The sequence below is a fragment of the Leucoraja erinacea genome, unplaced genomic scaffold (genome assembly GCF_028641065.1).
Source record: "Leucoraja erinacea ecotype New England unplaced genomic scaffold, Leri_hhj_1 Leri_51C, whole genome shotgun sequence".
Lineage (NCBI taxonomy): Eukaryota > Metazoa > Chordata > Chondrichthyes > Rajiformes > Rajidae > Leucoraja > Leucoraja erinaceus.
Genome location: NW_026576421.1, coordinates 448,577 through 469,004, shown reverse-complemented (window position 1 = coordinate 469,004; position 20,428 = coordinate 448,577). Strand labels below are relative to the sequence as shown.

At 53.3% G+C, this 20,428-nt stretch overlaps 1 protein-coding gene across 1 annotated transcript in view; it reads right to left on the bottom strand.

Moving 5' to 3' along the window:
• Positions 1-3,199: 3,199 nt before the first annotated feature.
• The window catches only part of acadvl (acyl-CoA dehydrogenase very long chain), a 28,123-nt gene continuing 10,894 nt past the window's right edge, over positions 3,200-20,428 (bottom strand). Inside the window, exons 6-20 of the mRNA XM_055630727.1 lie at positions 19,533-19,667; positions 18,540-18,684; positions 17,750-17,879; positions 17,183-17,308; positions 14,322-14,520; positions 13,230-13,334; positions 12,622-12,708; positions 11,828-11,890; positions 11,010-11,111; positions 10,292-10,389; positions 9,016-9,088; positions 7,738-7,810; positions 6,392-6,464; positions 4,731-4,806; positions 3,200-4,048 (exon numbers count right to left, since the gene is read on the bottom strand). Coding sequence (XP_055486702.1) covers positions 3,911-4,048; positions 4,731-4,806; positions 6,392-6,464; positions 7,738-7,810; positions 9,016-9,088; positions 10,292-10,389; positions 11,010-11,111; positions 11,828-11,890; positions 12,622-12,708; positions 13,230-13,334; positions 14,322-14,520; positions 17,183-17,308; positions 17,750-17,879; positions 18,540-18,684; positions 19,533-19,667 — 1,623 coding nt within the window. The 3' untranslated portion in view covers positions 3,200-3,910. The remainder of the gene's footprint in view (positions 4,049-4,730; positions 4,807-6,391; positions 6,465-7,737; positions 7,811-9,015; positions 9,089-10,291; positions 10,390-11,009; positions 11,112-11,827; positions 11,891-12,621; positions 12,709-13,229; positions 13,335-14,321; positions 14,521-17,182; positions 17,309-17,749; positions 17,880-18,539; positions 18,685-19,532; positions 19,668-20,428) is intronic.

Below are 20,428 nucleotides of genomic sequence, written 5' to 3'. Positions count from 1 at the left end.
AAAGTGTTTCCTCGTCTCCGTTCTAAATGGCTTACTCCTTATTCTTAAACTGTGTGTGTGTGTGTGTGGCCCCTGGTTCTGGACTCCCCCAACATCAGGAACATGTTTCCTGCCTCTAGCGTGTCCAAACACCTTAATAAGAAGGGTTTCGGCCCGAAACGTTGCCTATTTCCTTTGCTCCATAGATGCTGCTGCACCCGCTGAGTTTATTCATCGTTTTTGTCCCCCTTAATAATCTTATATGTTTCAATAAGATCCCCTCTCATCCTTCTGAACTCCAGAGTGTACAAGCCCAGCCGCTCCATTCTCTCAGCATTCCTTCTCTCCAGAGATGCTGCCTGTCCCGCTGAGTTAGTCCAGCATTTTGTGTCTACCTTCGGTTTAAACCAGCATCTGCAGTCCCTTGCTCCACACACACACACACACACTGGGTGGTTGTTTTTCCACTGAGTTCCCCAAGGATGGGGATGTGCCCCCTGGTCAGTGGTGGTCTGGCAACTTATACTTAGCGTCTATTTCTGTGCCGTGACTGGGAGGGAGCTGTGTGCTGCCGTCCTGTGGGGATTCCACAGTTGCTGGGAACCGCGTGCTGGCTCCAGGCCTCCCCCCCCTCTCTCTCTGTATCCATTACAGAGAGTGTCTGTGGGAAAATGCTGTGGGAGGCAGGGTGGGAGGGGATGTGTTCTCCAACTTTAGAGAGAGGGTGAAGATGGACCCAAACAGCTGGAGTAACTCAGCGGGACAGGACAGGCAGCATCTCTGGAGAGAAGGAATGGGTGGCGTTTCGGGTCGAGACCCTTCTTCAACTGACTCATACAACGTGGAAACAGGCCCTTCACAAGGAGGGGGTTAGAGAGGGGCTGGAGTTACAGAGACGGGGAGAGAGAGGGTGGGGCGTAGGGGCCAGGGGGAAGGGGAGGGGGTACAGAGAGGGGTGCAGTAATTACAGAGTTGGGGGGGGATAGACAATAGGCAATAGGTGCAGGAGTAGAGGCCATTCTGCCCTTCGAGCCAGCACCGCCATTCACTGTGATCATGACAGATCATCCACAATCAGTACCCCGTTCCTGCCTTCTCCCCATATCCCCTGACTCCGCTATCTTTAAGAGCCCTATCTAGCTCTTACTTGAAAGCATCCAGAGAACCGGCCTCTGAGGCAGAGAATTCCACAGACTCACAAATCTCTGTGAGAAAAGTTGGTTCCTCGTCTCCGTTCTAAATGGCTTACCCCTTATTCTTAAACTGTGTGTGGCCCCTGCTTCTGGACTCCCCCAACATCGGGAACATGTTTCCTGCCTCTAGTGTGTCCAAGCCCTTAATAATCTTATATGTTTCAATGAGGTACCCTCTCATCCTTCTAAACTCCAGAGTGTACAAGCCCAGCTGCTCCATTCTCTCAGCATATGACAGTCCCGCCATCCCGAGAATTAACGTTGTAAACCTACGCTGGGCTCCCCCAATAGCAAGAAGATGGCCCTGGCAGTGTTGTGCATTTGTCGACTGTGGGTGACAAGGGGGGGGCCGTCTCTGACTGAGGTGTTTTTGGCGGAGAGGATCAGTTTGAAACATCACATTTCCTGGAAGCTGCTGAACCAGATATCTGATGTGAAGTTTCACACCTTCCCCGTCCCTATCTCTGTCTCTCACTCTCTCCCCCCCGACTCTCAGTCTGAAGAAGGGTCTCGACCCAAAACGACACCCGCTCCTTCTCTCCGTAGATGCTGCCTGTCCCGCTGAGTTACTCCAGCACTCTGTGTCTATCTTCGGTGTAAACTGGCATCTGCAGTTCCTTCTTACAGACAAGGAGCCGTGTCAGATAAGCACATCACAAACCGACACTCTGAAAGCTGCTGTCAGCATGTCTGACATCCTCTTGTTTACAGCAAACTGTCTCTCTACTGTCCCGACCACACCAGCCTGCTCCCCCTCCCGCTCACCTACCTCCCACTCCGCCAGTGAGGACGGAGATCACAGGAACCGGCCACAATTTAATAGACAATAGACAATAGGTGCAGGAGGAGGCCATTCAATCCAGCACCGTCATTCAGTGTGATCATGGCTGATCATCCCCAATCAGTACCCCGTTCCTGCCTTCTCCCCATATCCTCTGACTCCGCTATCTTTAAGAGCCCTATCCAGCTCTCTCTTGAAAGCATCCAGAGAACCGGCCTCCACTGCCATCTGAGGCAGAGAATTCCTCAGACTCAACACTCTCTGTGAGAAAAAGTGTTTCCTCGTCTCCGTTCTGAATGGCTTACTCCTTATTCTTAAACTGTGTGTGTGTGTGGCCCCTGTTTCTGGACTCCCCCAACATCGGGAACATGTTTCCTGCCTCTAGTGTGTCCAAACCCTTAATAATCTTATATGTTTCAATGAGATTCCCTCTCATCCTTCTAAACTCCAGAGTGTACAAGCCCAGCCGCTCCATTCTCTCAGCATATGACAGTCCCGCCATCCCGGGAATTCAGCGGGGGGGGGGGGGGAGGGGGGGGTCCCCAGCGTTGGGGTGCAGGGGAGGGGAGCAAGGACTGACAGGGGCTGGGTCTGTTTCATACAGTGAGTGGGGATCTACTGGGACTCTGCCTTGATGGGGAGTAGAGATGGCCAAGAGTGACACAAAACAATCTGGCCCCTTCACCCCTCCCCTCCTCTGTGTCCTCCTCCCCTCCAGCCCCTTCACCCCTCCTAATTCTGCTCCTATGTCTATGGTCGAACATGGACTGTCTCTTTCTCCAGTGACACTGCCCGTCCTTCTGGCAATTTGTTGTATTTCCTCTTGTTAGTTTAAACCCGTCCCACGGTAAGAGTTCATTCCAAGAGCTCTCCCCGAGTTTTGCCCTGATTCGAACTCGGAAATTTACGGGTAATGGCCGCTCGTCGGTACTCGGGGCTCTCGTGGACATTTTTTTATCATGTTGAAAAATCTTCACGAGTCTTCCCGAGCTTACCTGCCGTTAGCGAGTCTTCCCGAGTACCTGCCGTTAGCGGTAGGAGCCGCTAAGAGACGTCCCCGAGCTCCGACGTACCCGCTACGTTCATTCTCCGAGCTTACCACGAGTTTGATTTTTTTTTTAAACTCGGGAGAGCTCTTGGAATGAACTCGCACCGTGGGACAGGGCCATTAGGTTTCTGGCCGCACGGGGATTTCATTTGAAAGCTCTGGGGCTGTGAATTTGGAGTAAGACTCTGGTCAGCACGATTTGGAAGGAAGAGATTTTATTATTGTCCTGATCTTCTCTGTAAAACAATTGTAAAGGTTGAGAACATTATTTAAGGCAAGGGAGGGGGGGGTGTGGAGCACATGGCCCCTGTTCCACTCCATCTGGGGAGGCTCTGCAGTCCTGTTGTGCACACCTGGCCAGGTATCTCCCGGCCCAGCTCCCACTCACCCTCGCTCCCCCCCGAGAACAGGGCAGACCAGTGGACCGCTCGGCCCGCTGCCTCCGTGCTAGCCCTCCAACCTTGGGCAGGCGGGAACGTCGAGGATAGAGAGTAGTGGTCGCGGCCTATGGAAGCACGGATCGGGTGGGTGGGGGGTACCGCAGAACTGAGTCCTGCCCTGCGGTGAACCAGGGGGGGAGGTGGGGCCAGGACAGAAACCACGGCTCTGTAAGGAAGGGATAAATCTAAGGCACTGATCGAGGGTACAGAGAGACGCAGACCCTCCCGACACCACCAGGGGAAGTGTTGCACAGACATGTACTCACGTTACAGGGCCAGAGGAACATTACCACAACCCCCCCGGACGTCCACAAGTGCATGAAAACATGATTCAGTCAGATTAGGACCGCGGCAGAAATCAGAGTTTGCGCGTGCAGGCCCCCAGTGCCCACTGCAGGGTCGGTCTCCATGATCAGTACCCAGGCGGGGTGGGGGTGGGCCGGTGGTGGGGGTTGGGGTGCGAGACGGCTCAGAAGCCCAGGGGGTGCGGTGTGACGGTGCCCCCATTGCCCACCACAGCCGCCGAGATGGCCCGCATGTTCCTGAACACCTGCCTGGCCGAGCTGGAGCTGAGGGCCGTCAGGTTGTCTGCGATCCGAGCCGAGGCCTGGGGGGGGGGGGGGGGGAAATAGGCCGTTATCCATCGATACAATCTCCAACACGACGCCTCTAATACCCTCCCCTCCCCCACCCCCCCAACCCTCTGCTCATCCACACTCCAATACCAGCTCCCCCATCTCCCCACCCCCCCCCCTTCTCCCCAACCTCTACCCATCCCCAATACCACCCACCCCCCCCTCTACCCATCGATGGTCATATCCCTGCTTCTAATCCTCCCCTCTCCCACCCCCCCACATGGCCTAATCCTGCTCAAAGATCCTATAGCGGAGCAAGATAGACCACTCCTGCAATGCAATGGGCTGACGTGTAGTACGTAACGGAGCGGAATGTCGGCCATTTTAGTAACCCGACCCGACCCGCAGTGTAATCAACGTTGTGGGGGAAAAGTTTGTGTTGATAAATTTAAATTCTGAAAATGAGGAGAAGATTTTTACCCAAATAACTTTTATTTTTACGAGGATGTTTCCGTAACCGGCTTCCGTCTCCGCGCTAGTTATCTTTGCTCCGCTGCGGGATCTTTGGTGCGGAGACGGAAGCCGTCACGGAAATGGGGATGAAAATTACCCCTGAATCTGCACATGCCCGTACTACGTCTTATTCGTCGAGTGGACCATCTTGCTCCGCTGTAGGATCTTTGATCCTACTCCTTGTGAAGGGAGGGGTCTCACCTCAATACACCAAGTGTCACACAGCAGTTTCTCGTGCTGCGCAGTGCCATGTGCCTGACTCAGCGATCGCGAGGCCCTGTGAGGTGGGTGGTTGGGGGGGGCAGAGAGAGAGAGAGAGAGAGGACAGCCGGTCAGACTACACCCGCGCTCATAATTCAGACAGGGCCGGGACAGGAGGCCACTCGGCCCATCACACCTACCCTGCCCCTCACTCAGTTAACAGCGTGGACACAGGCCCCCCCCAGGGCCCAACCTGCCCACACTGTCCAGTCGCACCAGCCTGCATGCGGCTCACATCCCTCTAACCCCCCCCCATGGCTCTCTCCAGAGTTTCCCCTCATTCACACCCTCCCTCCCTCCCCTCCCCACGCCTCCATCAATGCAGGTGTCAGCGATTAAAGCACTTCATATGTGATAGCAGCAGACTTAGACCATTCGGCCCATCAAGTCTAATCTGTCATTCAATCATGGCTGATCTATCTTCCCTCCTAACCCCATTGTCCCCATAACCCCGGACACCCGGATTGATAAAGAACCCATCTATCTCTGCCTTACAAATATCCATTGACTTGGGCTCCACAGCCTTCTGTGGCAAAGAATCCCACAGATTCACCACCCAGGCAAAGATAGATCAGCTATGATCGAATGGTGGTGTGGACTTGATGGGCCGAGTGGCCTCATTCTGGTCCTATAACTTATGAACCACAAAACCTGCCCTGAATCGGCTCTGAGGGAACGGCCCCAGTTCTCCCCCAAACCTCCCTACGGCAAGAACAACAGTGCGGCACGATGGCGCAGCGGTAGAGTTGCTGCCCTGGGTTCCAGCCTGACTACGGGCGCGTCTGTACGGAGTTTGCACGTTCTCCCCGTGAGTTTTCTCCGAGATCTTCGGTTTCCTCCCACACTCCAAAGACGCGCAGGTTTGTAGGTCAACTGACGTTTGAAAATGTAAACTGTCCCTAGTGTGTGTAGGGTAGTGTTAGCGCACTGGGATCGCTGTGCGGCACGGACACGGTGGGCCGAAGGGACTGTTTCCGCGCTGCATCTCAAAACTAAACTTTGTTTGCCCGTGGGAAGGTCTCACTAGTTCAGAAAAAAAAACCCCCACAAGAGCACAAACACCGTTATGGAAACAATAAGTCAAGAGAATGGTTTCACAAAGGCTGAGTGGAGGGAGAGGTGAAAGAAATCTGCACTGTGTGAAAGCCTTCCGCACAGCAGGCTGCTCACCGCAGTCAGTGTGACGGGGTGCGGAGTGGGATGGGGAGAGACGACGGCAGCAGCAGCAGCAGCAGCATCGCGAGGGGGAGGAAGGTGCCACATCTCACGGCCCAGCCGTGTGGCACTGGGACCCCGTGTGTGTTTAATACAGGAGATACAGCACGGAAACAGGCCCTTCGGCCCACCGGGTCCGTGCCGGCCCCGTACGCTAGCACCACCCTACGCACACCAGGGACAATTTACGCCTCACGGAAGCCAATTAACCTACAAACCCACGCGTTGTTGGAGTGTGGAAGGAAACCGGCGCTCCTGGAGAAAACCCACGCAGGTCACAGGGAGAACGTGCAAACTCCGTACAGACAGCAGCTGTAGTCAGGATCGAACCTGGGTCTCCCGCAGTGCGGCGCCCCCTCCCCCCCGCCCCTGGGCTGTGTACTTACCTGGACAATACCACGATCATGGCGTACAGGTCGATGGCGCTGTCTGCCACCCTCTTCAGCAGGAACTGCTCGTCTGCAAGAACAAGCAGAGGGTCAGGGAAGTAGGATACACACACACACACACACACACACGCGCACACACACACGCGCACACACACACACGCACACACACACACGCGCGCACACACACGCGCGCACACACACGCGCGCACACACACGCGCACACACACACACGCGCACACACACACGCGCACACACACGCGCACACACACACACGCGCACACACACACGCGCACACACACACGCGCACACACACACGCGCACACACACACACACACACACAACGCTGGGGGGGCAACTCAGCCGGGTCGGGCAGCATCTCTGGAGAAAAGGAACAGGCGACATTTCGGGTCGAGTCGGGGGGGGGGAAGTGAAATGAGACATATATAGAACAAATGGAAAATATGCAAAACACTAACAATGATAAATGAAACAGGCTGTTGGTAGCTGTGGGCTAGGTGAGAACAAGCAGACAATTAGACTCAATGTGAGGCAGCATCTATGGAGCGAAGGAATAGGTGACATTTCGGGTCGTTCCGACCCGCAACGTCACCTATTCCTACGCTCCATAGATGCTGCCTCACCCGCTGAGTTCCTCCAGCATTTTTCTCTACTTCGATTTTTTCCAGCATCTGCAGTTCCTTCTTAAACATGAGACTCAACAAGAATTCCACAGACTCACCACTCTCTCTGTGAGAAAAAGTGTTTCCTCGTCTCCGTTCTAAATGACTTACTCCTTATTCTTAAACTGTGGCCCCTGGTTCTGGACCCCCCCCAACATCGGGAACATGTTTCCTACCTCCAGCGTGTCCAAACCCTTAACAATCTTATATGTTTCAATGAGACCCCCTCGCAAACTCCAGAGTGTACAAGCCCAGCCGCTCCATTCTCTCAGCATATGACAGTCCCGCCATCCCGGGAATTAATCTGGTGAACCTACGCTGGGCTCCCTCAATAGCAATAGCTCGCCGATGTCAACACCTTGAACAATGGATACATTGGGATGACAGACGCACCACACATCTCTGTCCTCCATACAGCAGGCAAGCTCCTCCTTAGTCTCTACACGTGCGTCTTCTATCAAGGTTAGAGGAGATGCAAGTGAACCTCTGCCTAATCTGAAAGGACTGCCGGGGTCCCTGGACAGAGTCGAGGGAGGAGGTTTGTGGGAGGGAACTGCAGATGCTGGTTTAAACTGAAGAGAGACACAAAATGCTGGAGTAACTCAGCGGGGTGGGCTGCATCCCTGGAGAGAAGGACAGGTGTTGCATCTCCTTCCCGCTCACCGATTATCTTCTTGCCGTATTCCAGCAGCAAATCTTCTGTGCAGCCACCCAGCCTCTCGATCGCTTGCACCACCTGCAAAACACAAACACACAGCTCACGTCACTCCACCACAAGACCGTTCTGGAATATCCATGTTGAGCCGGAGCTGTACAGCACGGGGACAGGCCCTTCGGCCCACCTGGTCCATACCGACCAAGGTGGGCGAGCCTAACCCATTTGCCTGAATCAGGAACAGTTTCTTCCCCTCCGTTATCGGGCTCCTTTCATAAGTCATCGGAGCAGAATTAGGCCATTCGGCCCATCGAGTCTACTCCGCCATTCTGTTGTGGCTGATCCATTGACTTGCAAATTAACTTTTTGGGATTCCTGCACCAGCCGGCCCAAGTCCCTCTGCACCTGTGATTTCTCGATTCTCCCTCCATTTAGAAAACATCTGCCGGATGTTTGAATGGAGGGAGCGTGCGAGGGGTGAGTGTGTGCGAGGGGTGGGTGTGCGAGGGACGGAGTATGCAAGGGGTGAGAGTGTGCGAGGGGCGGAGTGTGCAAGGGGTGAGTGTGCGAGGGGTGGGAGCGTGCAAGGGGTGAGTGTGCGAGGGGTGAGTGTGCGAGGGGTGTGGAGCGTGCAAGGGGGTGAGTGTGCGAGGGGGGCGAGTGTGCGAGGGGTGGGAGTGTGCAAGGGGTGGGAGTGTGCAAGGGGTGGGAGTGTGCAAGGGGTGAGTGTGCAAGGGGTGGGAGCATGCGAGGGTTGAGTGTGCGAGGGGTGAGTGTGTGCGAGGGGTGGGAGCGTGCAAGGGGGAGTGTGCGAGTGAGTGTGCGAGGGGTGGGAGCGTGCAAGGGCGAGGGTGAGTGTGCGAGGGGCGAGTGTGCGAGGGGTGGGAGCGTGTGTGCGGGGTGGGAGCGTGCAAGGGGTGAGTGTGCGAGGGGTGAGTGTGCGAGGGGTGAGTGTGCAAGGGGTGGGAGCATGCGAGGGTTGAGTGTGCGAGGGGTGAGTGTGCGAGGGGTGGGAGTGTGCGAGGGGCGAGAATGTGCGAGGGGCGAGTGTGGGAGCGTGTGAGGGGTGGGAGCGTGCAAGGGGTGAGTGTGCGAGGGGTGGGAGCGTGCAAGGGGTGAGTGTGCGAGGGACGGAGTATGCAAGGAGTGAGTGTGCGAGGGGTGTGCGAGGGGTGTGAGCGTGCAAGGGGTGCGAGTGTGCGAGGGACGGAGTATGCGAGGGGTGAGAGGGTGTGTGACCGAGCCACTAATGCTCCTCTGTGTAACATTGACCCTGTGGTACTCACCAGCTGACTGCTGTCCCTCAGTTCTGGGTGAACAACGTTGGTCAGGGTCACGCCTGTGCTCATCCCGACCTTCCTGCAACCAGAAGAGAGACAGAGGGGTAGACACAAAACACCCGAGTAACTCAGTGGGACAGGCAGCGTCTCTGGAGAGGAGGAATGGGCAATGATTCGGATCTTTTCCCCCCCGATTCTCCAGGCTGAAGAGTCTCGATCCGAAACGTCACCCGTTCCTTCTCCCGCTGAGTTACTGCAGCCTTTAGTATCCATCTTCGATGCAAATCAGCATCTGCAGTTCCTTCGTATACGAGAGACAGAAGGGGACTGGTCAGGTGGACAGAGTGGTGTCAACGTACAGACCAGGCCACCGATCAACACAAGCACCAGGCTCTGACTCACTGATCCCAGGAACGAGTGGGTTAACCTATGATGAGCGTTTGACTGCAGCGCCGGAGACGCGGGTTCCATCCTGACTACGGGTGCTGTCTGTACGGAGTTTGTACGTTCTCCCCGTCACCTGTGTGGGTTTTCTCCGAGATTTTTTCACACTCCAAAGATGTACAGGTTTTGTAGGTTAATTGGCTTGGTGTAAATGTAAATTGCCCCTGGTGTGTGTAGGACAGTGTTAGTGTGCGGGGATCGCTGGTTGGCGAGGACACGATGGGCCGAAGGGCCTGTTGCCGTGCTGTATCTCTAAACTAAACTAAATACTCAACATGGCTTCTTCATTGAAGCAGGAAATAGAAACATAGACAATAGGTGCAGGAGTAGAGGCCATTCGGCCCTTCGAGCCTGCACCATTCGCCATTCAATATGATCATGGCTGATCATCCAACTCAGTAACCTGTACCTGCCTTCTCTCCATACCCCCTGATCCCTTTAGCCACAAGGGCCACATCTAACGCCCTCTTAAATATAGCCAATGAACTGTGTGGCCTCAACTACCTTCTGTGGCAGAGAATTCCACAGATTCACCACTCTCTGTGTGAAAAATGTTTTTCTCATCTTGGTCCTAAAAGACTTCCCCCTTATCCTTAAACTGTGTGTGTGGCCCCTTGTCCTGGACTTCCCCAACATCGGGAACAATCTTCCTGCATCTAGCCTGTCCAACCCCTTAAGAATTTTGTAAGTTTCTATAAGATCCCCCCTCAATCTTCTAAATTCCAGCGAGTACAAGCCGAGTGGTGGAGGAAGCACTGGCCCAGTGGAAGGTGAAACGGTTAACGTTTGGTGCTGCTGTAGCGTGCGTGGGGGACGGGCGCGGGCGGGCCTCACTCACCGTCTCGCCCGCTTGCTGACTTCGCTCAACAGCAGCGTGGCATTGCCCACCGGGTTCTTCAGGGCTCTCTGCAGACCCTTCAGGTGGTTCCCTGCGTTCTGTGTGTGAGAACAGGACAGCATCAGCCCACGGCAGGAGTGTTTCATTCTCACCTGTCTCACAAGCAGCAGCAGCACAAACAAGCACGTTGGCATAATACGCTGCCGTAACCAACAACAAAGGGAGATAAAAAACGCTGGAGAAACTCAGCGGGTCAGGCAGCGTCTACGGAGCGAAGGAATAGGTGACGTTTTGGGTCGAGACCCTTCTTCAGACTGGATTAGGGTTAGGGTAATCAACAACAAAACAATTTCTTTAGTCAGAGGGTGGTGAATCTGTGGAATACATTGCCACAGACGGCCGTGGAGGACAAGGGACAAGACGTCGGGCATTATTTAAAAGCGGAGATTAGTCAGCTCTTGATCAAAGGTTACGGGGAGAAGGCAGGAGAATGGGGTTGAGAGGGAAAGATAGATCCCATGGCTGAATGGTGGAGCAGACTCGACGGGCTGCTCCGATGCAGAGTGGTCTTATACTCTTACCAAGAGCGGTGGGAATTTTCGAGGGAATGGACAGGCCTGAGACACGGAGTTGATCCAGCACTCCACATGTGACTTGCCGCTGAGTTTGTGGGCTTGGTGTAAAGGTCACCCAGTATCCACTGGAGGACAACACGTACCTGAATACCGTTCAACGCAACAAACAGGCGGAGAATATCATTCGTTCCCTCAAAGATGCGGAAGATTCGAAGATCCCGCATCACCCGCTCAACTCCAGCATCCTACGGCAAGAAACAAAGACAATAGATGCAGGAGGAGGCCATTCAACATGATCAGTAACCCCGTTCCTGCCTACTCTCCATATCCCTTGATTCCATTAGCCCCAAGAGCTAAATCTAACTCTCTCTTGAAAACATCCAGTTCCCATCCGGCCTCCACTGCATCACTGGCACATCTGCAAATGCAACGTGAAGAGCCCTCGGGCTCGTGATGACAGCAGGGCTCCAGTTCGAGAGGCACAGCACGGAAACAGGCCCTTCGGCCCACCTAGTGCATGCTGCCCATTGATCACCCGTTCACACTAGTCCCATGTTCTCATCCACTCCCTACACACTGGTTCATTAGTGCAATAAACAGTCTTACAGAGGCCAATAGGCAATAGACAATCGGTGCAGCAGCGGGCCATTCGGCCCTTCGAGCCAGCACCGTCATTCAATGTGATCATGGCTGATCATCCCCATTCTAAGCCTCAAATCTTCTTCGAGTCAGTCACTTCGAGGCCCTTCAGCCCATCCACACTAGTCCCACCCGCCCACATCCCTACAGACTTTACCCATCCGTGCACTTGTCGAAGAGCCTTTTAAATGTTGCTATGGTGCCTGCTTCACCCCCTCCTCTGACAGATCGCTCCATACACCCACCACCCTCCAGTGATAAGTTGCCCCCTCATGTTAAGCTCTTGCAGACACAGACACAGAGCAGCCGGGTGGACACTGACCTTCATGAAGCCCATGCCGCCCATCAGCTGGATGCACTCGTCAGTAACGATCCAGGCAGCCTCCTGTGGAGAGAACAAGGTCACTGCCAGCGTACAACCCCCCACTCCCAGCCCCAACGTCTGATTCTCTGCCTCAGTGGGCGGTGGAAGCCGGTTCTCTGGATACTTTCAGGAGAGAGCTAGATAGGGCTCTAAAAGATAGCGGAGTCAGGGGATACGAGTCGTTAGTGTGCGGGTGATCGCTGGCTGGTGCAGACACTGCTTAAGGGATTGGACAGGCTAGATGCAGGAAAAATGCTCCACATGTTGGGGGAGTCCAGAACCAGGGGCCACACAGTTTAAGAATAAGAGGTCGGCCATTATGGGGTGAGATGAGGAAAATCATTTTCACCCGGAGAGTTGTGAATCTGTGGAACTCTCTGCCACAGAAGGCAGTGGAGGCCGATTAACTGGATGTTTTCAAGAGAGTGTTTGATTTAGCTCTTAGGGACTAACGGAATCAAGGGATATGGGGAGAAGACAGGAACGGGGAACTGATTGTGGATGATCAGCCGTGATCATATTGAATGGCGGTGCTGGCTGGAAGGGCCAAATGGCCTACTCCTGCAGCTATTTTCTATATATCCTATAATTGCTGAACTCTGCTCCTCTCTCCAGCACGCCACAGCTGCACAGCGGGTTTGGGGGGGGGTGATACCCCAGCTGAGGCAAGGTGCATTTTCCCTTGCAGTGATTTACTGTTTTAAACCGTGGCAGTGCGATAGATACTAAGTGGCGGCGCAAAGACAACTCACGGAGGCAAAGATCTTGCTGATTGCTGCTTCTATCTGGAAGTCTGCAGCTCCGGAATCCATGTTTGCACTGATCATGTAGGCCATTGACTGTGGGGACAGAAACAGATATTAGCTCATAGACCTGACCATCACCTCACCGCATTTCCCGCCTCACCTTAAACCTATGTACGGGGCTCTGGTGAGACCACATCCTGAGTATTGTGTACAGTTTTGGTCTTCTAATTTGAGGAAGGACATCCTTGTGATTGAGGCAGTGCAGCGTAGGTTCACCAGATTGATCCCTGGGATGGCGGGACTGTCATATGAGGAAAGATTGAAAAGACTAGGCTTGTATTCACTGGAGTTTTGAAGGATGAGGGGGGGGATCTTATAGAAACATATAAAATTATAAAAGGACTGGACTAGATGCAGGAAAAATGTTGGGCGAGTCCAGAACCAGGGGCCTCACTCAGTCTTAGAATAAAGGGGAGGTCATTTAAGACTGAGGTACAGTGTGTGTAGAGGTAGTGTTGGTGTGCGGGGATTAGATCGCTCGCTGGTCAGCGAGGATTCGGTGGGGACGAAGGGGCCCGTGTCCGTGCTGTATCTCTAAACTAAACTGCACTCACCTCTGTCACATACTGCAGCATGGCCATGTGGGCAACCTTCTCCTGAATGGCACCAAAGTTGTAGATTTTGTTGCCGAACTGGGTGCGGTTGGCAGCGTGGTCGACCTGAGGGAGGAATGATCCGGGTTAAAGCTCAGGATCACATCCCACCTGAAGAAAGATCTCCAAGGATCTCCAATGCCTCTAGTTGGTGAGAGGACGGTTCACTTGCCCAGATAACAGCCAGGAAGAAACTGTCCCTGAATCTGGAGGTGTGTGTGCGTTCGTTTTCACACTTCTGTACCTCTTGCCCGATGGGAGAAGGGGGGGGGAAAGAGGGAGTGACCAGGGTGTGACTCATCCTTGATAATGGCGAGCTATAAATGCCGTTAATAGTTTAGTTTAGAGAAACAGCGCGGAAACAGTCCCTTTGGCCCACCAGGTCCGTGCCGACCAGCGACCCCTGCACATTAACACTATCCCTCCCGACCAGCGACCCCAGCACATTAATACTATCCCTCACCCACTAGGGACTATTTTATTTTACATTTACCAATTAACCTACAATTTAGGAGATTGAGAGGGGATCTTATAGAAACTTACAGAATTCTTAAGGGGTTGGACAGGCTAGATGCAGGAAGATTGTTCCCGATGTTGGGGAAGTCCAGGACAAGGGGTCACAGCTTAAGGATAAGGGGGAAATCCTTTAAAACCGAGATGAGGAGAACTTTTTTTTCACACAGAGAGTGGTGAATCTCTGGAACTCTCTGCCACAGAGGGTAGTTGAGGCCAGTTCATTGGCTATATTTAAGAGGGAGTTAGATGTGGCCCTTGTGGCCAAGGGGATCAGAGGGTATGGAGAGAAGGCAGGTACGGGATACTGAGTTGGATGATCAGCCATGATCATATTGAATGGCGGTGCAGGCTCGAAGGGCCGAATGGCCCTACTCCTGCACCTAATTTCTATGTTTCTAAACCTGCACATCTTTGGAGTGTGGGAGGAAACCGAAGATCTCAGAGAAAACATACGCAGGTCACGGGGAGAACGTGCAAACTCCGTGTCGCTGTAAGGCAGCAACTCTAGGCGAGGGATTGGGGGAGGGGGGCACTCACAGCGCGGGTGATGACTCCCTTCATGGTCCCGGAGAGGGCGGCAGCCATGCCAAAGCGGCCATTGTTGAGGATGTTCATGGCCACCTTGAAGCCACCACCAACCTCGCCCACCACGTTGTCCACCGGCACCTTCACGTTGTCGAAGTGAACCTCGGCCGTGTTGGATGCCTTAATGCCCATCTTCTTCTCCGGTGGCCCACTGAAACACAGGCACAAAGTTCAGCTTCATCATCAAATCCCATCCTCAGCCCCCACGCTGCCTCGACAAGGCCAGCAGCACCCTCTTCTCATAAGGTCATAAGGGATAGGAGTAGAATATGGCCATTCGGCCTATCTACTCTACTCCACCATTCAATCATGGCTGATCTATCTCTCCCTCCCAACCCCATTCTCCAGCCTTCTCCCCATATCCCCTGACACCCGTACTAATCAAGAATCTATCTAAGGTACACCAAAATGCTGGAGAAACTCAGCGGGTGCAGCAGCATCTATGAGTTTCTCCTGTCTTCTCCCCATATCCCTTGACTCCGCTATCCATCCATGTTCACAAGGGATAGGAGAATTAGGCCATTCGGCCCATCGAGCCTACCCCGCCATTCAATCGTGGCTGATCTATCTTTCCCTCCTAACCCCATTCTCCTGCCTGCTCCCCATAACCCCTGACACCTGTAGTAATCAAGAATCTATCTAAGGTACACAAAAATGCTCCTTTTAGATGGTACACAAAATTGCTGGAGAAACTCAGCGGGTGCAGCAGCATCTATGGAGCGAAGAAAATAGGCTCCTTTTAGATGCTGCTGCACCTGCTGAGTTTCTCCAGCATTTTTGTGTACCTTCGATTTTCCAGCATCTGCAGTTCCTTCTTAAACACAAGAATCTATCTAGCTCTGCCTTAAAAGTATTCACTGACTTGTGGCCTCCACCACCGTCTGTGGCAAAAAATTCCTGTGCCTCCTGTCTCTATTCGCACAAGTGTCTGACTCCTCTGAACTGGCAAGGCAATCAGATCAGCAATAAATGTCAGGCTGGGCCATGGTAGAGTCAGGCCGGACGGAACAGCTTCTCGAGACAGACACAAAGTGCTGGAGTAACTCAGTGGGTCGGGCATGGATGGGTGACGTTCTCCAGAGATACTGCCCGACCTACACAGTTGCTCCAGCACTTTGTGTACTGACCAGCACCTGCAGTTCTTGGTTTCAAACAAAATACAAGGTATATGTGAATAAATCTATAATCTATAAAACTAAATCGCTGAATGTACTTGGCATTTATGTCATATTAAATAAAAACCAAGTTAACAGGGATAAATTCCTCATGCATTTTACTGCACTCTCAGGAGCTGTGAATCACTGGAACTCTCTGCCACAGAAGGTAGTTGAGGCCACACAGTTCATTGGCTATATTTAAGAGGGAGTTAGATGTTGCCCTTGCGGCTAAAGGGATCAGGGGGTATGGAGAGAAGGCAGGGATGGGACACTGAGTTGGATGATCAGCCATGATCATATTGAATGGCGAATGGTGCAGGCTCGAAGGGCCGAATGGCCTCTACTCCTGCACCTATTGTCTATGTTTCTATGATCATTGATTTCTATCTCAGTCTCTGAGTGTGAACAGACATCGCCATCTACTGGCACATACAGATACTGTTTGTGTCGAACATGATGCCAAGTTAGACTAGTCTCCTATGCCTGCACGCAATCCATATCCCTCCTCCGTCCCCTGCATATCTCAAAGCCTCTTCAATGCCACTCACTATTGTATCTGCCTCCACCACCACCACCCCTGGCAGGCACCCGCCACCCTCTATGTCTCCGCATGTCTCCTTTAATCTTTGCCCCTCTCAACCTAATGCTACACCCTCTAGTCTTTGATATCTCCACCCTGGGCAAAAAGATTCTGACTGTCTACCCTATCTATGCCTGTCAAAATTTTACATTTTAGTTTAGTTTAGTTTAGAGATACAGCGCGGATCGGCCACGACCACCAGCGACCCCCCGCACACTAACATTACCCTACACACACCAAGGACAATTTACACATACACCAGGCCAATTAACCTACAAACCTGCACGCCTTTGCAGTGTGGGAGGAAACGGAAGATCTCGGAGAAAACCCACGCAGGTCACGGGGAGAACGTGCAAACTCCGTACAGACAAGCGCCCCGTAGTCACGGGTGCCGCTAGCGCTGTAAGGCAGCAACTCTACCGCTGAGCCACCGTGCTGCTGTCTTGCATGCTATCCACTAATTCTGAACATAAATACGATCAAGGTCTAACTCGATAGCTGGAGCAAAGGGGGAAGATACATCGCGTGGGATATAGGCCTCGGCTTTTAGTCAGCCCTCAGCCTCCGATACTCCAAAGACATTTCAAGTTTGTCCAATCCTTTCTTGTAGCAAATACTCTCGTATCCAGGCAGCATTCTGCTCAACCTAATACTGTATTGTTATAGGGAGACAAAAGTGCTGGAGAAACTCAGCGGGTGCAGCAGCATCTATGGAGCGAAGGAAATAGGCAACGTTTCGGCCCGAAACCCTTCGGGTTTCGACCCGAAACGTTACCTATTTCCTTCGGTTTTCGGGTCCCGAAACGTTGCCTATTTCCTTCGCTCCATAGATGCTGCTGCACCCGCCGAGTTTCTCCAGCATTTTGGTCTCCCTTCTATTTTCCAGCATCTGCAGTTCATTCTTAAACACTATATTGTTATATATTGGTCTGAAGAAGGGTCTCAACCCGAAACGTCACCCATCCCTTCTCTCCAGAGATGCTGCCTCACCCGCTGAGGTACTCCAGCATTTTGTGCCTACCTTCGATTTAAACCAGCATCTGCAGTTCTTTCTTGCACCTTAAACGTGGCCCTACCTGGTCACCCCACCAAAACCTCTCTCCACGATGAACGTGGTGATCTTGTCCTTCATTTCACCGCTCTGTTCGTCTTTCACCGGCACCTTGGCAAAGACGGTGAAGATATCCGCCAGCCCGCCGTTACTGTAAAACACACATGGCCGTGGTTACAGAATCCCGCGCATTCGCGTACAAGCGGGGGCTACTCTTTAATCTATAGTCATCGGCTCAGGGGCAAGTGTCCTAGATCATAGCACAGGAACGGGCCCACAATGCCGAACATGGCCGACAAACTCTTAGCTGCCCGCATGTGAACCACATCCCTGAATATCAAGAGAGAGTTTGATTTAGCTCTTGGGGCTAAAGAAATCAAGGGATATGGGGAAAAATGCCCCCAGCCCCCCCACCCCCTCCACCCCCCTCAACCCACCCCCCCACGTCCCCCCACCACCCCCACCCCCTCCATAGACAGCCCACCCCACCCCCTCCACACCCCAGCCCGCCCCACCCCCTGCCATACCCCTATCCGTCCCCACCCCCTCCACCCCCTCCACACACCAGCCCACCCTCCCTCCCCACGGGTACCTGATCCAGATCTTGCTCCCGTTCAGGATGTAGTGCTTTCCACAGTCACTCCTGACGGCGGTGGTTTTGATGGAGGCTGCGTCAGAGCCGCTCGCCGACTCCGTCAGGCAGAAGGCAGCCATGGTTTCACCTGGACAAAAGGTGCCTGCATTTATCTAGCGCCGTGCATCACTAGGAACAGACCTGGGGCCCCATATGTGAGGACGGATGTGCCGGCTCTGGAGAGGGTCCAGAGGAGGTTTACAAGAATGATCCCAGGGGATCTCATTGAAACATATAAGATTGTTAAGGGTTTGAATACACTAGAGGCAGGAAACATGTTCCCGATGTTGGGGGAGTCCAGAACCAGGGGCCACACACACACACACACACAGTTTAAGAATAAGGGGTAAGCCATTTAGAATGGAGACGAGGAAACACTTTTTCTCACAGAGAGTGGTGAGTCTGTGGAATTCTCTGCCTCAGAGGGCGGTGGAGGCCGGTTCTCTGGATGCTTTCATGAGAGAGCTAGATAGGGCTCATAAAGATAGCGGAGTCAGGGGATATGGGGAGAAGGCAGGAACGGGGTACTGATTGGGGATGATCAGCCGTGATCACATTGAATGGCGGTGCTGGCTCGAACTCCTGCATCTATTCCTGCATCTATTGTCTATAGTGTGTAGGATCGAGATAGTGTACGGGATGATTGCTGGTCGGCACGGGCTCGGTGGGCAGAAGGGCCTGTTTCCGCGCTGTATCTCTAAGGTCTAAGTGTACACAACCCAACCCGCCACTGCTCCATGTTACACACCTGTAGCCAGCTTCGGAAGGTACTTTTTCTTCTGCGCCTGGTTCCCAAACAAGAGGATCCCCTTGAAGCCGATGGACTGGTGAGCCCCCAGAGTGATCCCCACACTCAGGTCATGCATGCCGACAATCTCAACCAGCCGAGCGTACTGCAAAGCAAAGGCACGACAGCTGAGGTGCCGGAAACTGCCTGACCCGCCTGCACTGGGCCTGCACTCGCTGGAGGGGGAAGGACCTCATTGAAACCTCCCGAATAATGAAAGACCTGGATAGAATGGATGTGGATATGATGTCTCTGCCTCAGAGGGCGGTGGAGGCAGGTTCTCTGGATGCTTTCAAGAGAGAGCTAGATAGGGCTCTTAAAGATAGCGGAGTCAGGGGATATGGGGAGAAGGCAGGAACGGGGTACTGATTGGGGATGATCAGCCATGGCGGTACTGGCTCGATGGGCCAAATGGCCTCTACTCCTGCACCTGTTGTCGATTGTTTCCACTACTGGAGAATGTAGAGGGAGCTTTTATTCAGCCTCAGAATAAACGGATGTTCCTTTAGCAAGGAAATTAGGAATTTCTTTAGTCAGAGGGCGGTGAATGTGTAGAATTCTTTGTCACAGAAGGCTGTGGAGGCTGCCTATGGATATTTTTAAGGCAGAGATAGATAGAATCTGGTGCAGGAAGGAACTGCAGATGCTGGTTTAAATCGAAGATAGACAAAAAATTCTGGAGTGACTCAGCGGGACAGGCAGTATCTCTGGAGAGAAGGAATGGGTGATGTTTCGGGTGGAGACCCTTCTTCAGATAGATTCTTGATTGGTACAGGTGTCAGGGGTTACGGGGAGAAGGCAGGAGAATGGGGTTAGGAGGGAGTGTTCGATCAGCCATGATTTAATGACTGAATAGACTTGATGGGCCGAATGGCCTAATTCTGCTCCTGTCACATGACATTATGACCCCAGCTGCTGGGTCTGAGAATGCCGCCACCCCTTGCCCGGGCTTACCTGTGTGTTGGTAAGGCCCAGCCCCCCAAGCTCAGAGGGCACCTGCAGACCAAAGGCCCCCATCTCCTTCAGGCCCTGCATGGTCCCATCCTCCACCATCTCCAGAGAGTCGTTGGCCATTGGATCGTTGACCTCCTGCGGAGGGGAAGGGGGCGAGAGAGAGAGCCGTTTCACACCAATCATCCTCTGGGCCGCAAAGACTATCATGGCGGGTGTAGGTGCGGAGGGAGGGACGGGGGGAGGGAGGGAGAGAGGGGGACGCGTGTCTCTCGGTTCATTCACGGAGCCCTGGCCCCAGTCACGAGCAGCAGCAGCAGCAGCATCTGCCCGAAATGTTACCCGCCTCTCTGATCGGCAGAGGGGCAGATTCATGGTACTACCATCAATATCTCAGGGAGCAGTTACAAAAAATAAAGGTTTAGTTGTGCAGAAACAGGTCCTTTGGCCCACCGAGTCCACACCGACCTGTGATTCCCGCACACTAGGGAAAGGGATAAGAAGTGGGTCACCGCTGTTCCCCCAGTCAGTGCTCCCCCCCTCCTCCCCTCTCCTCTCCGACTGCTTTGTCAGGCTGCACAGGTGCAAGGACAATTCGTTTTTAAGAAGGACCTGCAGATGCTGGAAAATCGAAGGTAGACAACAGTGCTGGAGAAACTCAGCGGGCGCAGCAGCATCTATGGAGCGAAGGAAATAGGCAACGTTTCGGGCCGAAACACTTCTTCAGACCATTAGGAGGGAGGATGCGATTGATGGGATTGTCCTGCTGGAGGTCTATGTTCTGCATACATTCAATAAGCCAACTGGCCCCCATCAGCTTCATAAAGGCAAGTAAGATGCAGGAAGGAACTGCAGGTGCTGGTTTAAACCAAAGATACAGACACAAAATACTGGAGTAA